Source organism: Tachypleus tridentatus, chromosome 6, assembly GCF_004210375.1.
Source record: "Tachypleus tridentatus isolate NWPU-2018 chromosome 6, ASM421037v1, whole genome shotgun sequence".
In the NCBI taxonomy this organism is placed as follows: domain Eukaryota; kingdom Metazoa; phylum Arthropoda; class Merostomata; order Xiphosura; family Limulidae; genus Tachypleus; species Tachypleus tridentatus.
The window spans coordinates 88,753,208-88,766,651 of NC_134830.1; the positions used below are offsets into that span (position 1 = coordinate 88,753,208).

Below are 13,444 nucleotides of genomic sequence, written 5' to 3' on the forward strand. Positions count from 1 at the left end.
AAAGTATGTAATGGAGAGTTGTATTAATTGTTAAAAAGATAACTAAAACATGACCTATACACCAGAAAACATAACTGGTTTATTTTAAGTCAACATTTCACCATTTATGGCTTCAGAGAGTCAAACAAGACACTTGTTAATTCAATTAAGCTTACAGAAAAGATCACAAATTTATTCAAACGATCATTTATAAACATCTGTTGTAAATTTACACTGTTATGCATTGTGAAATTTAAAGTACATGCAAACAGGTAAAACTACACTGTGTAAAGCACACACGTTTATCTTCTAATTAAATACAATTAAAAGGACCAAAGTAATTTTTTTTGGATTGTTTATTCTCTGAAATTAATGGGGCTTCTTTGTAATTGCCATCTAGAAAACTGTGGCAGTGGGTAAGAACATTACTGTCTGATGTAGTCAGAGATCGAAGGTGTTTCTCAATTCCATCTCTAACAGGTCTGCCTATTTCATGTAGTATATAGTCTCAAATACAAATTGAACCAAAGTTTCTGTATCAGACTAAATACTACATTCTTGTGGTTACAGTTTCTCTTTAAAACCTGATTCACAAGATACACATTTGTTTGTGAATTAACTGCAGAAAATTTTCATGAAGTATCTTAACAATAAGTTAATTACTAGATGTTAGTAACACTGCACAACAAAGATTTTGCTTCTTGAACACTGTTGGGTGTTCCTTATAGATTTTTGGCTGCTGATCACGAAAATCACATCCAAATTTACCCATCACGTACCATTTCATCGAAATCTTCAGTTTTGTCTTTTCTTTTCTAATATTTGTGTCCAAAATTTTTAATTTCTGTAAGAGACCTGTGAACAATGTTTTGTGCAGTCTGGGCATGTCCAGACATGAAATCAGGCCAGGTTTGAAGCTGTTCTGTGGAAGTATGCAGTCTTCCAATTCTGAAACCACCAGAGGAATGGACCTTAGGTGAACAAAATGAAGAAACTGCAATGCAGGGAACTGGCAGTGACATTGATCTGGATTTTGAACCGTGCTCCTCAGGCAATCCATATCTCATAACACAGTCAGAATAAAACAATCTGGTCAGAGATTTGGGTCTGTCAAAAGCAAAAGCTGAATTGCTAGGTTTGAGACTGCAGGAATGGTGTTTGCTGTCACCAGGTACAAAAATTTCTGTTTTTGAAGCTGCCAAGATGATATAACCAAATTCTTTGCACAAGTTTATATTCTCTGTTTCTGTGTTGACATCGAAGGATTGTTCTCTACTTTGGGTTGTGACCATGACCCGCAAGAGTGGCGTCTCTTTGCTGATTCATCAATGTTAAGCCTCAAAGCTGTTCTGTTACACAATGACAATGTTCACCCTTCAATACCTGTTGGCTATGCAGCACACATGAAAGAAACCTATGAGAACATGGAAATGTTGCTGAAGTACATCCAGTACAGCAAGTACAACTGGAATAACTGTGGAGATCTGAAAGTTGTTGCTCTGTTACTGGGACTGCAGCTCAGCTATACAAATTACTGTTGTTTCATCTGTGAATGGGACAGTCATGCCAAAGAGTCACATTATTCTAGACCAAGCTAATGACTCTGTAAAAAGTTAGTTCCAGGACAGAAAAATGTGGCGCATGAACCGCTTGTTGATTTTTTTGCTTCCTCTTTACATAAAATTGGGATTTATGAAGAATTTCATGAAAGCAATGAACAAAGAAGGTGAAGGTATTCGTTATTTACGACAAATGTTCCCAAGAATAACTGAGGCCAAGATCAAAGAGAGCATTTTTGTTGGCCCTCAGATCAGACATGCTATGAGTGGCAAGCGGTTCGAAGATCTGTTAGTCGGACCGGAAAAGATTGCCTGGAAAGCCTTCAAAGATGTTGTTGACAATTTTCTTAGCAATTATAGAGCCCCACATTACATTCAGCTGGTAGACAAACTTCTCAAAGCATACAAAACAATGAAGTGCAACATGTCACTCAAGATTCATTTCCTCCACTCACACTTGAACTTCTTCCCCGCAAATCTTGGTGCTGTCAGTGATGAACATGGTGAAAGGTTTCACCAGGATATTGCTGCAATGGAAAAACGATATCAGGGCAACTGGAATCCGTCAGTGTTTGCTGACTACTGTTGGACACTGCAACGTGATGCACTGGACATTGAATACAAACGAAAATCAGGAGCAAAACACTTTTAATTATGTTGAACTTAATACTGTATTAGAAACATAAACGCAATTAAATACATTATTGCCAGTAAACAGTTAACTGTCTATTTCTTGGAGTTCCTATGTGATGAAGCAAAACCAAAACTATATTTATGCATACCCACCATGTACCCGTCACAATCAGCAAAAACTTTTCAGGAAGCAAAACTGTTCAAACAAATTGTTGTGCAGTGTAATTAAGAGTGCAAAATTTATTAGAAAAAGATAATGTGGGATCAGAGAATGGTGATACTGTTATAGAACTGGAGAATGGCAATCCTGTTACAGGACAATCTTGTGTATTTGCTAACACTAGCAGGTATTAATGTCATTGCCAAACAAGTTGATGGTAAATTCATAAACTTATTATTAAATGAAAAACTCACAAACATGAAATAAAACATAACTTGTTTTGGCTAGTTGCCTGTATTGAGAGTTAATTACCACACATGGATTTCAAGAAAATGTTTTATTGTTTTTCTTAAAGTTCTAAAACAATAAAAAATATAATAAAAGTTAAAAAAAACTGAGAAGGTCCATACATCTTCATCGTCACTAATGATCAGTTTTTGTTGTTATTGTTGACACTTCTGAAGTGATATAGCCTGGTAATAATGACAAGTCTGGTAAATATAAAAGTGAAATACAGTAAAGATGTCAGACAGGTTGCTTGTAAAAACATTACTATCCAAGTGGATTTGAAGTTAACTGACAGTATATAAGGTCAGTATTATTGTTATTTATAATCCTAAATCTATCAAAAACTCATTAAATTTTAAAAGAGGCTCACTCAACACCCAGTTGAATTTACATGAGAATTAATAATTTTGATATTCAATGCATGATAGAAACAAACTTTGTGTCTGAAAAATAAAAATGAGATTTGTTGATTAAATATTGAATAGGTACTGATGTACATAAAATGATAAGAGAAGCAATTCTGAAGTATAATGAAATTAACACTAGAAACACAGGTCTTCCTAAGATCATGGGTCAAAAAACAAGTCATTGTGATGTAGGCTCACATTCAATTTGTTATTTAATTACTATATTATGAATGCATGTCAATAAGTTTGGTAAGCAATTGTAAATTATAATTCAAATTCAGTATTATACAATAGTTAATTTTTTTATTTAAAAGTAAGTATTAAAACAAAATCTGAAACATCTATTTTTGAGTGTCATGTGGTATGTTCAATGCAACACTGGTTCAAATTAGATGTTTACGACATCCAAAAACAAAGTCTAGAGCTTCATATGAATTAGATACTCAGATTACCAATACTGACTAACTAAAATATATTTCTTTTCTATTGTTTGAGATATTAATATATTCATTGAATTAAACAAAACAACTTTGCCAACTTCTTCAATTCTTTAAAATTCTTGTTCACGTACACCTACTTTGCCCAATTACATGTGTTACCAACTGAAAAATTAGAATGTCTTTAATTACGTGTGTTACCAATTGAAAAATCAATGTCTCCAATTACCTGTGTTACCAATTGAAAAATCAGAACGTCTCCAATTACCTGTGTTACCAATTGAAAAATCAGAATGTCTCCAATTACCTGTGTAACCAATTGAAAAATCAGAACGTCTCCAATTACCTGTGTAACCAATTGAAAAATCAGAACGTCTCCAATTACCTGTGTAACCAATTGAAAAATCAGAACGTCTCCAATTACCTGTGTAACCAATTGAAAAATCAGAACGTCTCCAATTACCTGTGTAACCAATTGAAAAATCAGAACGTCTCCAATTACCTGTGTAACCAATTGAAAAATCAGAACGTCTCCAATTACCTGTGTAACCAATTGAAAAATCAGAACGTCTCCAATTACCTGTGTAACCAATTGAAAAATCAGAACATCTCTAATTACCTGTGTAACCAATTGAAAAATCAGAACGTCTCTAATTACCTGTGTAACCAATTGAAAAATCAGAACATCTCTAATTACCTGTGTAACTAATTGAAAAGTCAGAACATCTTTAATTACCTGTGTAATTAACTGAAGAATCAGGACATCTCTAATTATGTGTGTAACCAACTGAAATATCAGAACGTCTCTAATTATGTGTGTAACCATTTGAAATATCAGAACGTCTCTAATTACGCGTGTTACCAATTGAAAAATCAGAACATTTCTAATTACGTGTGTAACCAAATGTCTCTCAAGTGGTTTTCATTGAAAACTTTCTTTTCATACTAAATTCCAAGCATTAAGGTAGGACATTTGTGAGCTTCATCTTTTCATGCTAGATTCCAAGCATTAAGTTAGAACATTAGTGAGATTCATTTTTCATGCTAATTCCAAGCATTAAGGTAGGACATTAGTGAGCTTCATCTGTTTTTATGATAGATTCCAAGCATTAAGTTAGAACATTAGTGAGATTCATTTTTCATGCTAGATTCCAAGCATTAAGGTAGGACATCAATGAGCTTCAAATATCTTTTTTGTTAGACCCAAATACAAATTATTTACTAAGCTTAATAAATTATAGTGGAGTTTTGTAATATTAATACTGTAATTAATTATTTCTTGGTTATTTCATCCAAAAGTATTTTATTTTACATCTCCACATGTGAAATTTGATATGGTTTAACAACTTATAGAAAGCACAAAATAAGTATAAAATTCATAACTAGAAGAGATAATTATTTTTTATAATTCTTTATTTACTGCTAAAGTTTTAATAAAAAAAACTGAACTTTAAGAAATTATTTGTAAACAGTATTAATGTGTGTGTAACTTAAATGTGACTGTATTTTACAAATACTAGTCCATTAAAACACAGCCACGACAGATCACTTTGTAAAGGTCACTTTTATATACTTAAATAGGGTAGCATGAGCATATGTGTGCTGCATCACTACAACTTCTGAAATGTCAGTCAGAAATGGCTGGAAAGTCAATATAATAAATTTATATAAATGCATAAACTACTTAGACTAAACACTTGTATTTTCATGCTATAATTTCTTGTTATTCTAGAAAAAAGTATAATTTGTAACTATTTCCTAATGTTTTTATGGTAGTTATGAGGTTGGTTAAACTGACCAAACCTGTACAATAGCAAAAATGCCAGATAAAGTGTAAAGTATTTTTTTAAAAAATATTTGATAATTATCTGGAGGTTATGAAGATTTTGCATGCAAAATCTGAAAAGTTTATGATGTATAAAAGTATCTTTAATCTTAAAATCAAAATTTTTTTGTATATTGGATAATCAAGATGTGAAAATAAAAAAGGCATGAGGAAATCATTACTTAAAAAATCTTAAAATTTAATAACAAAAATTCTGATATTTTCGTATGAAAGTGTTGTCATGTTTAATGATAATCTGCCAAATTTCATTAATGTACAACTTACTTTTTGGGAAGTTATAGCATGAAACTATAACAAATACAAAAATGTTATAAAGTCAGTCCCTGAGATGGAACCTATTGTGAGAGAGTTAAATTAACTGTATTAAAACTGTAAAGTTATAGAACTTAAAGATAAAACTTTTAGTCTACTAAAAAGTATGAACCTAAATGAATGTTTTATGATAAGCGTGTAGAGAGAAACCAAGGTATATTTTCACCTATCAGGATAAAGTGAGAGCAGTTTTGATTTATGTAAGGTTTAATGTTTTACTTTTTAACTATTGACAAAAGGCAAGTAGTATAAAAAGAAGTTATGTTTAGACCAATTACAATGTACAGTGTATTATGCTATCCAACTTACAAAACCTAGACTTATTGTCCACATTACCATCTTACCCTTTTTTCAAGTATGTGTATTTTCATGAATAAAAACAAAAACATTAAAACAGTTGAAATTATTAGAACACTTTTAAATGTTTTATACATTTGGTATAAGAAATCTGAAATCCAAAATTGAAACAAGGTAAATATTTCTTCTAGTATTGATGAAATTCTGTGTACCAAATTTATTTTTATCACTAAGTCATAAATCTAATATTTTCTATGATTCGAGAATTAGACTTTTCTTCTTCAAGGGTAAATTGAGAATGTCAATAAACCAAGTACTAAACAATAACCCTAATATCTAAAACATATTGAAAGTTAAACCATTCTCCTGTAAAGGTAAATTTAGAATGAGTTTAAAATTACTAAATATTAAGCCAAATATCTAGAAAGTTTTGGAAGGATGTTTTTTTTATTAACAAATAATCCAACTATGACTATGAGTTTAACATTATTTTGATCACATTAAGATTTCAATAAGACAATTCTTGTTATAATGTAGCACTGAGCAGAGTCTTAAGAAATCACACACCAGGGGTAACTACCCATTATGAATATGTTTTATATGAAACTTTCAATAACCTCAAGTTATATAAAAAAAAGCCACAAGTTTAATTTGAAATTCAAAAACAAGTTTGCATTATTTCAGCTAAAACACTTAATTGATTTCTGTTCTTTTTCTAACCTGTTTTAAAAGCCTTGCCACACAACTGATGTAGTACTTTGACACTTGTTTCATTTCTAAGAGGCTTAGCAGGAACAGAACTGGCACATGGTGCTTTTAGACCAGTCAGTGGATCCACACCACATTCTGTGTTCATCACACATTTTCCTGTTTCTCCTCCTACCTATTGATACAGATATAACTGTTATAAAACAGTAATGATGTTTTTCAGTGTATGCAAGTTGAATGGGATGTTTCAGATAGACTGTTACTAATGAATTTAACTATAAGAAAACATTTTAGTTGTCTTGCATCTTACATATAACCATTAAAGTAAATCCTATATTACTATTCTAACGTTTGACTCATTTAGTGATGTTTCTTTGACTTAAACTCATTCAACATTTACTCTTCACTCGTCAAACAGTCAGTTAAGTGATGTTACAATAGCTCTTCACTTATCCACCAGTCAGGGGAGTGATGTTACATTTACTCAATACTCATCCAACAGTCAGTTAAGTGATGTTACATTTACTCTTCACTCATCCATCAGTCAGGGGAGTGATGTTACATTTACTCTTCACTCATCCATCAGTCAGGGGAGTGATGTTAAATTTACTCTTCACTTATCCAACCATCACAGGAGTGATGTTAAATTTACTCTTCACTTATCCAACAGTCAGAGGAGTGATGTTACATTTACTCTTCACTCATCTAAAAGTCAGGGGAGTGATGTTACATTCACACCTCACTCATCCAACAGTCAGGGGAGTTTAATTAACTTGTTTGTTTTCTGTTCTAAAGTAATTGCACAGAATAGTATAATAATCTAGTTAGTTCATTACGCATAGAACATTAGTCATTCACAAAATAACTATATATATATATCCTTGTCCTATTAATTTTCTGTTATGCACTATCTTTTTAAAGTTATTACTTCATTCTGTACTTGAACAACTCCTACTAGCCTTATAGATTATTCAGGCAATGTATACATTTTTTATAAATGAGAATGTAACAATAACTAATGAAAGTGGTATATTAAAAGCAAAATAAAGTCCACATTTAGACCATATTCAAAGGTGTGTTAGATGTGTCACAAATATATAAAACTTTGTCTCAATTTTCATTTTACTACTGCATGTTACGCCATTGTTTTATCCATTTCAGCTGACAAGAAATCACAAGTTTTTTGTTCTAGTCATTTGCTTTCTTCTTAGGGGTCACATTCTGATAGCTAACAAAAGAGAGAAACTATAGTTTTGTAGTGTAATAATCTTAATGACTGTTTTTTATAGGGTGAGGAGGGGTGTGCTTTAATAGCTGAGAAAGAAGAACCTTATAGTTCTGCCCAGTGACAAAAACTTACAAATTATTTTTGATGATTTTTGAGGTTATATTCTGATAGCTAAGGAAGACAAAAAATTAGTTTTGTACTGTAACAATTTTACACTATTTTGATAAGACTGAAAACATTAAAACTGCTGTTCTGTATTCTAACAACTGTACAGGTTTATTTTTCATAGGGTCTTAAAATGCTATAGTTCTACCTCATTTGTGATTTTTTTTATGTAAAGTCAAAAGAGATTGCCCATTCAGCTTTTCATTTCTACTATTGACTAGCTGCTTACTTTGTAGTTTATAATTTCAAAATTAAAGATGGCTATTGTAAATAGCACTGGAATAGCTATGCAATAAATTCAACAAATAATACAAGTCTCTATATAGTCTTAACTGAGAAATAACAAACTCCAGAAACCAAATGTATACAGTAATTTCAAAGTTCCTTCACCATTCCTTTGTTTTTAAAAACACAAGTAATATTATTAATATTTCATACAATCAAAAATTACTTTGCTGTTCAGCAACTGCAGAAAATAACCATAATCACTCTGTACTTTGTTTTTATCATCACAAAACCACAGACAGCTGAAACACATCACGCACAAAATCGTAAAAAGCTATAACATATCTGGTAGAAAAATCACAAATAATTACAGTATAACATACACTACATCATGAAATAAAATCATTTATATGTTATTGGTGTAACTGCCATTTTTACTTACCTGGAGAATTTTCATCAGAAAATACATCAGAATAATAAGAACTGCTTTTTGAAAAATATTTCTGCAACTTCTGTCCATCCTTTCAGAGTTTTGAATTATTAACAAATATCTGTGAAATTGTGATAAAAATACATAACATAAAATAATAAAAATATGTTGTGAAAAACAGAAAGTAACATACACTATACGAATATGTTCCTCTTCTACTAGATGAAAAGTGAACTAGGTATCCAACAAATCAGCAATAAAAGTAAATATAGTCATACTATTTCTAGCAGTAGGTGATGAAGCACTCATGGTACCAAGGAAAGAAAAAACGTATACATATGTGTTTGAGCTAGTGAAGGCTACTCCAGCTTGAAGCAAGGCTTAATGTTTCAGAGAATGGATGGAAATGTATCTGAAAGAAGTATCATTGGCAAAAATGAATGGGGCAAAAAGACCAAACCCTTCAATAGTGATTCTAGTATCTCAGGTTATGCTAAGTGACACATTACAATTTGGTAAAAGTCTTGGTAATGACCAAGCTGTAAAAACGTGTTAATGTTACCTCCAGAATGTTAAAATACATAACAGAACAAAGTGGACACAATTTATTAATTAGCTAGTAAGGAAATATAAATAAAATGAAACAAACATGTTATAAAATAGTTTAGTTTTCATATTTATTTGAAAAGTTTATTGGAGTTCAAGTTCAGGTCATGTTGCATCAGTTGATGTTAACTTGTATTTACATTTGTTAATATCAACATACCACTCATCACACTCCAAGCACTAGAAAAGTTATCGTGAAAACGGGATGTCAACCTGAAACTCTTAGATTTATAGGTCACTACGCTGACCACAAGACCACGCCCGCCCGGACATTTTATGTTGTGAAACAGTAAACTAACGTTTACAACTTCCAATCCAAGCCACAGTTACAATACTCAATAATCAGGGAGTAAATTGAAGTCTCTGCATTATTAGTTATTTTCTGAACATTTAAAACTAATGAAAAAATACATGCATATATCACTAGCTCACTAAAATGTTTACCAACTCCGTTATTTCTTACACTTTTCACCTTCTCTTCTACTTCTCAATTAGGCTTTATTATATCATACTCATCACGTTCCCTCAAAACTAGAGCGACATCTTTAGAACAGTAATATTATTCATTTATTTTAGACTTGGCAGTAATTTTGGTTTTAAAGACCTTAGGAAGACCCCTAAGGCAAATTAGGAGCGCTCAGAAACTTTTGTTTCTCTTCAGCCCCACGCATGGTTGAGGGTTAAAGACCTCTTGATGGGCAAATTGGATATTTGGATAGTTTCTGAAGAATGTCTTGAGGTTGGTTGGATATAGTCGTGTAGGAGACAAACGAAGTCGGGGGAGAAAGGGATGGACGACGCATGAAGTAAAGGAGTGTAGAAAGATATAAGAATAGTACGAGGCAGGATAACGTACCTCTTTTCAGGGCCTGAAATACTCAATAATTTTGCTGTGGGAAAAACAGGAGTGCCCCGAGAAAACCTACTTTCACGGTTAGGGCGCCGAATAATCTACCCTAGGTAGCTGGGAAATATACATCAAGTTATGGAGGGGTTCGGCTTGGCGAGTAATCAATGAAAGAATATCTGCTTGAAAAATTTCTAAGTGCTATCGCCCATTTTTGGTTCGCTTCTCGTTCATTCTCTTCAAGTCTCGAACTAAACATCTTTGTCAGAGAGGACTGTCGTAAAGATTCGCGTGATGAATCGTAGTCGTGATCAGTAGTATAGGTTGGAGGTGAACTTGGATTAGGTGGATGTGGTATCTGGTCTTGAATAGGTATGTTATCCGGGTAATTTTCAGTTGCCTGGGATCGTTTATGTTTTGTAGGTATTCTAGCTTGAATGGCACGAGAGATTGTTGGGCATTCGTCAGTTATAGTTGATTTATCAGGGAAGGTAGCCTGTGTAGTTTGTACTCGGGAAGATGTTGTAGATCGTAGAATAATAGACAACGTCTGAGTGAATTTGTTGAGATATTGGGTTTTGCTTTGTTCCTGAACGGACGTCGAATTATCGTCGGTTTGGGAATAATTGTCGTTCACCTTGATGGAGGTTTGTGTCGAGTTGGATAACAGCTCGCCAGGATACGATTTCTTTGCAGACTGTGGGATGCAATTGATTGGGTGAGATGATGTGAATAATGGTGAAAAAGATTCGGATTGCTTGTATGTCCTAGGGTTAATTGGGCGACGGCGAGGACTTTCAGCGCTAAAATGGAAGATGTGGTAATAACAACCACTTCGTAAAATGGTTTCGGCATAATGTTTGGTGGTTGTTACTATTTTCATGTAGATGGTAGCTTGCTTGGTGGATTTCGAGAATATCCGGTGAACGGCGTAAATCACGGACTTTGTTTGGCTCTCAATTTCACTGTTTGATTTCACTTGGTGAATGCAGTGGTGAACTCCTCGCAAGAAGACAGTGAAAAGGTTAGTGGAGCTTTTGGTGGGTGAACAACTCACTTTGATTTGGGTATTTCATGGCTCACAAAAATAGGCTAAGTCTTCAGGCGTTAACGGTTGGAGGAGAATTCCCCCACGGCGAAGAATTCGCGTTCTGAAGGGTCTCGGGAGGCGCCAGGCTTAGCCTGCGCGATGAACGTTGCGATTTGGAGAGGCGAGAGGTGGGGTGGCAGGCCGTTGATAAATGAAATAACAGTAACTCGCAGAGAGTCTTATCTGTTTATTTATTGCTAACAATTCGCTGTATGTCTTCATCAGGAGCATAAATTGTGAATAATAAACCCTGATGATAGGATAAAGTCGAACATTTTACAAATAAATAAAACTTTGAAAGATTCTCTGGAGTTCACTATAATTTTTTTTTTCAAGTTTATAATTAGGTGCATGACTCCTGAAAATAAGTGCTTTACGATAAAGAAATTACTGCTTACAATTGTAGCCTTTCAAAATGGTAAGTTTCTGGATTTATAACGTTAAAAAATTGGGTTTCGATATCTCTGCTGAGCACAGAGAAAATACCTCAATTACAACAAATAGTCCTTGTAAAACACTCTAGCATGGCCAGGCGATTAGGGTGCTCGACTCGCAATCTGAGGGTATTTTTGTTGTTGTTCCTCTAATTTCTTTGTGTTATAGTTTTGGTTAAATTATCGTTAATGTAGCAATGTATTTTAATATTGTTAGTACTTTTAAGGTAGGAGACCCACTATTTTGATAGACTATGCTTTGTTGAAATGGTTGATGAATTTGGATAACAGTACTGCAAGAATATGACTTTGTTATGAATATCGACAAAGCTCAAAACATGGAAATACAGATAAACTATCGCGCCACATAGTAAGACCATATTCGTTCATGATATGTTTACACCTTGAACATCATTTGAGATTTGATACCATTTTTTTTCTGTAGCAACTTTAAGACATGCACAACAGGACATGCCACCATTAACAATTCGGGAGCGCTTGAAATAGCAACTCGTGCTTTTACAACTGTTAGTCCTTGCAGCTTTATGGCAAGAGGTTCTTCAAACTCTGCACAGTGCAGATGGAAAGAGGTCATTGATACATAATTGTCACTAATTTTTATTTCATGAAGTGAGCCGAGATTTATCCACTAGTCGATACATTGGCACAGTCCACAGCAGCTGTGTTGACAAAGCGCTAGAGAGCAAGTTGTGAAGCACCAGGATAGATAGATCTCAACTGGTCACTAAACTAATTTTATTATGGGTTGTGTAAAGTATTGGGTTCGATGAAAATGAACATCTTGCTCTGGTATGCTCAATCTAAAGATTTAAAATAATTGATAATAGAAATCAATTAGCATCTGCTTGTCAAGTTTGTTAATCCTGGCCAAACTCACTGGGATGAATATTTGTAATATGATCTAATGATTCACAGCATAATTTAACAAACATACAGGCTGTTTTTTGTTTTACAAACATGCTAATGTTTAACCAACAAGCCCTATTATTTCGTTGATGTATAGTTCTCCTACTCAAGTAGATATCTTAGAATATCTAAAAAATATGTTGAGCGGTTAAGTACTACATTAGTTGATGCACACAAATTTACCAAATAACAACTATGAAAGTCTTTTGAACACCAGAAGAATGTTACAATAAGATAGTAAATTAATTGATGTAACAATGTGGAGATTGAGTTTGGCTGCAGCATGAAAGCAGCTCATATCAGTTTCAACAGACACTCACCTCATACTAAGATAAACTGGTTCGTTGTCATACGTGTTGCAGTTGACATGAAGCACATAAGAGCATGAAACTTTATCTGTATATCACAGAAGAACCTTTCATGTACTGGCATCACTGCATGTATGGGGTGGAGACAAAACAAGTCAGAAGAGGGCAAGAACAACATCTCAGTCATGTTAACTCACACAACGAAGAGAAAAAAGCTGAAATAATTATTTGGTTGTCCGCGACAAACATAATTAAAAATGTTAGAGTTCGAGGCGAAAGATAGTTTATTATCATAAAACTAAGACAGTTATTGATTATAGGATCACTAACGGAAAGAAAATGGTGACATTTGCTTTTCAAGCTATCATGTGATGTTCACAGTACAATGTGTCCACTATATAATATAATTTCCACTTGATTGTCAGACAGTTGAGACGATCTGTTGATCGTATGAATATCTATCTAGTGATGTTCACATGTACAAGTGATGTTCACAGTACAATGTATCCACTATATAATATAATTTCCACTTGATTGTCAGACAGTTAAGACGATCTG

General features: G+C 33.3%; 1 protein-coding gene across 6 annotated transcripts in view; it reads right to left on the reverse strand.

Annotated features, from left to right (window-relative positions):
- The window catches only part of LOC143252989 (NPC intracellular cholesterol transporter 1-like), a 58,242-nt gene extending 48,361 nt beyond the window's left edge, over window positions 1–9,881 (reverse strand). For 3 of the 6 annotated variants that reach the window (XR_013029290.1, XM_076506001.1, XM_076505997.1), the window contains exons 1-3: window positions 9,744–9,881; window positions 8,687–8,795; window positions 6,639–6,801 (exon numbers count right to left, since the gene is read on the reverse strand). Coding sequence is in view for 5 of the 6 variants with exons in the window: in XM_076506001.1 (XP_076362116.1) it covers window positions 6,639–6,801; window positions 8,687–8,764 (241 nt within the window). In the remaining variant the exon portion in view is untranslated. Of the gene's footprint in view, window positions 1–6,638; window positions 6,802–8,686; window positions 8,796–9,440 lie in introns of all 6 variants that reach the window. The other 3 variants (XM_076505998.1, XM_076505999.1, XM_076506000.1) reach the window with 3 other exon arrangements.
- Between the last annotated feature and the right edge of the window lie 3,563 nt (window positions 9,882–13,444).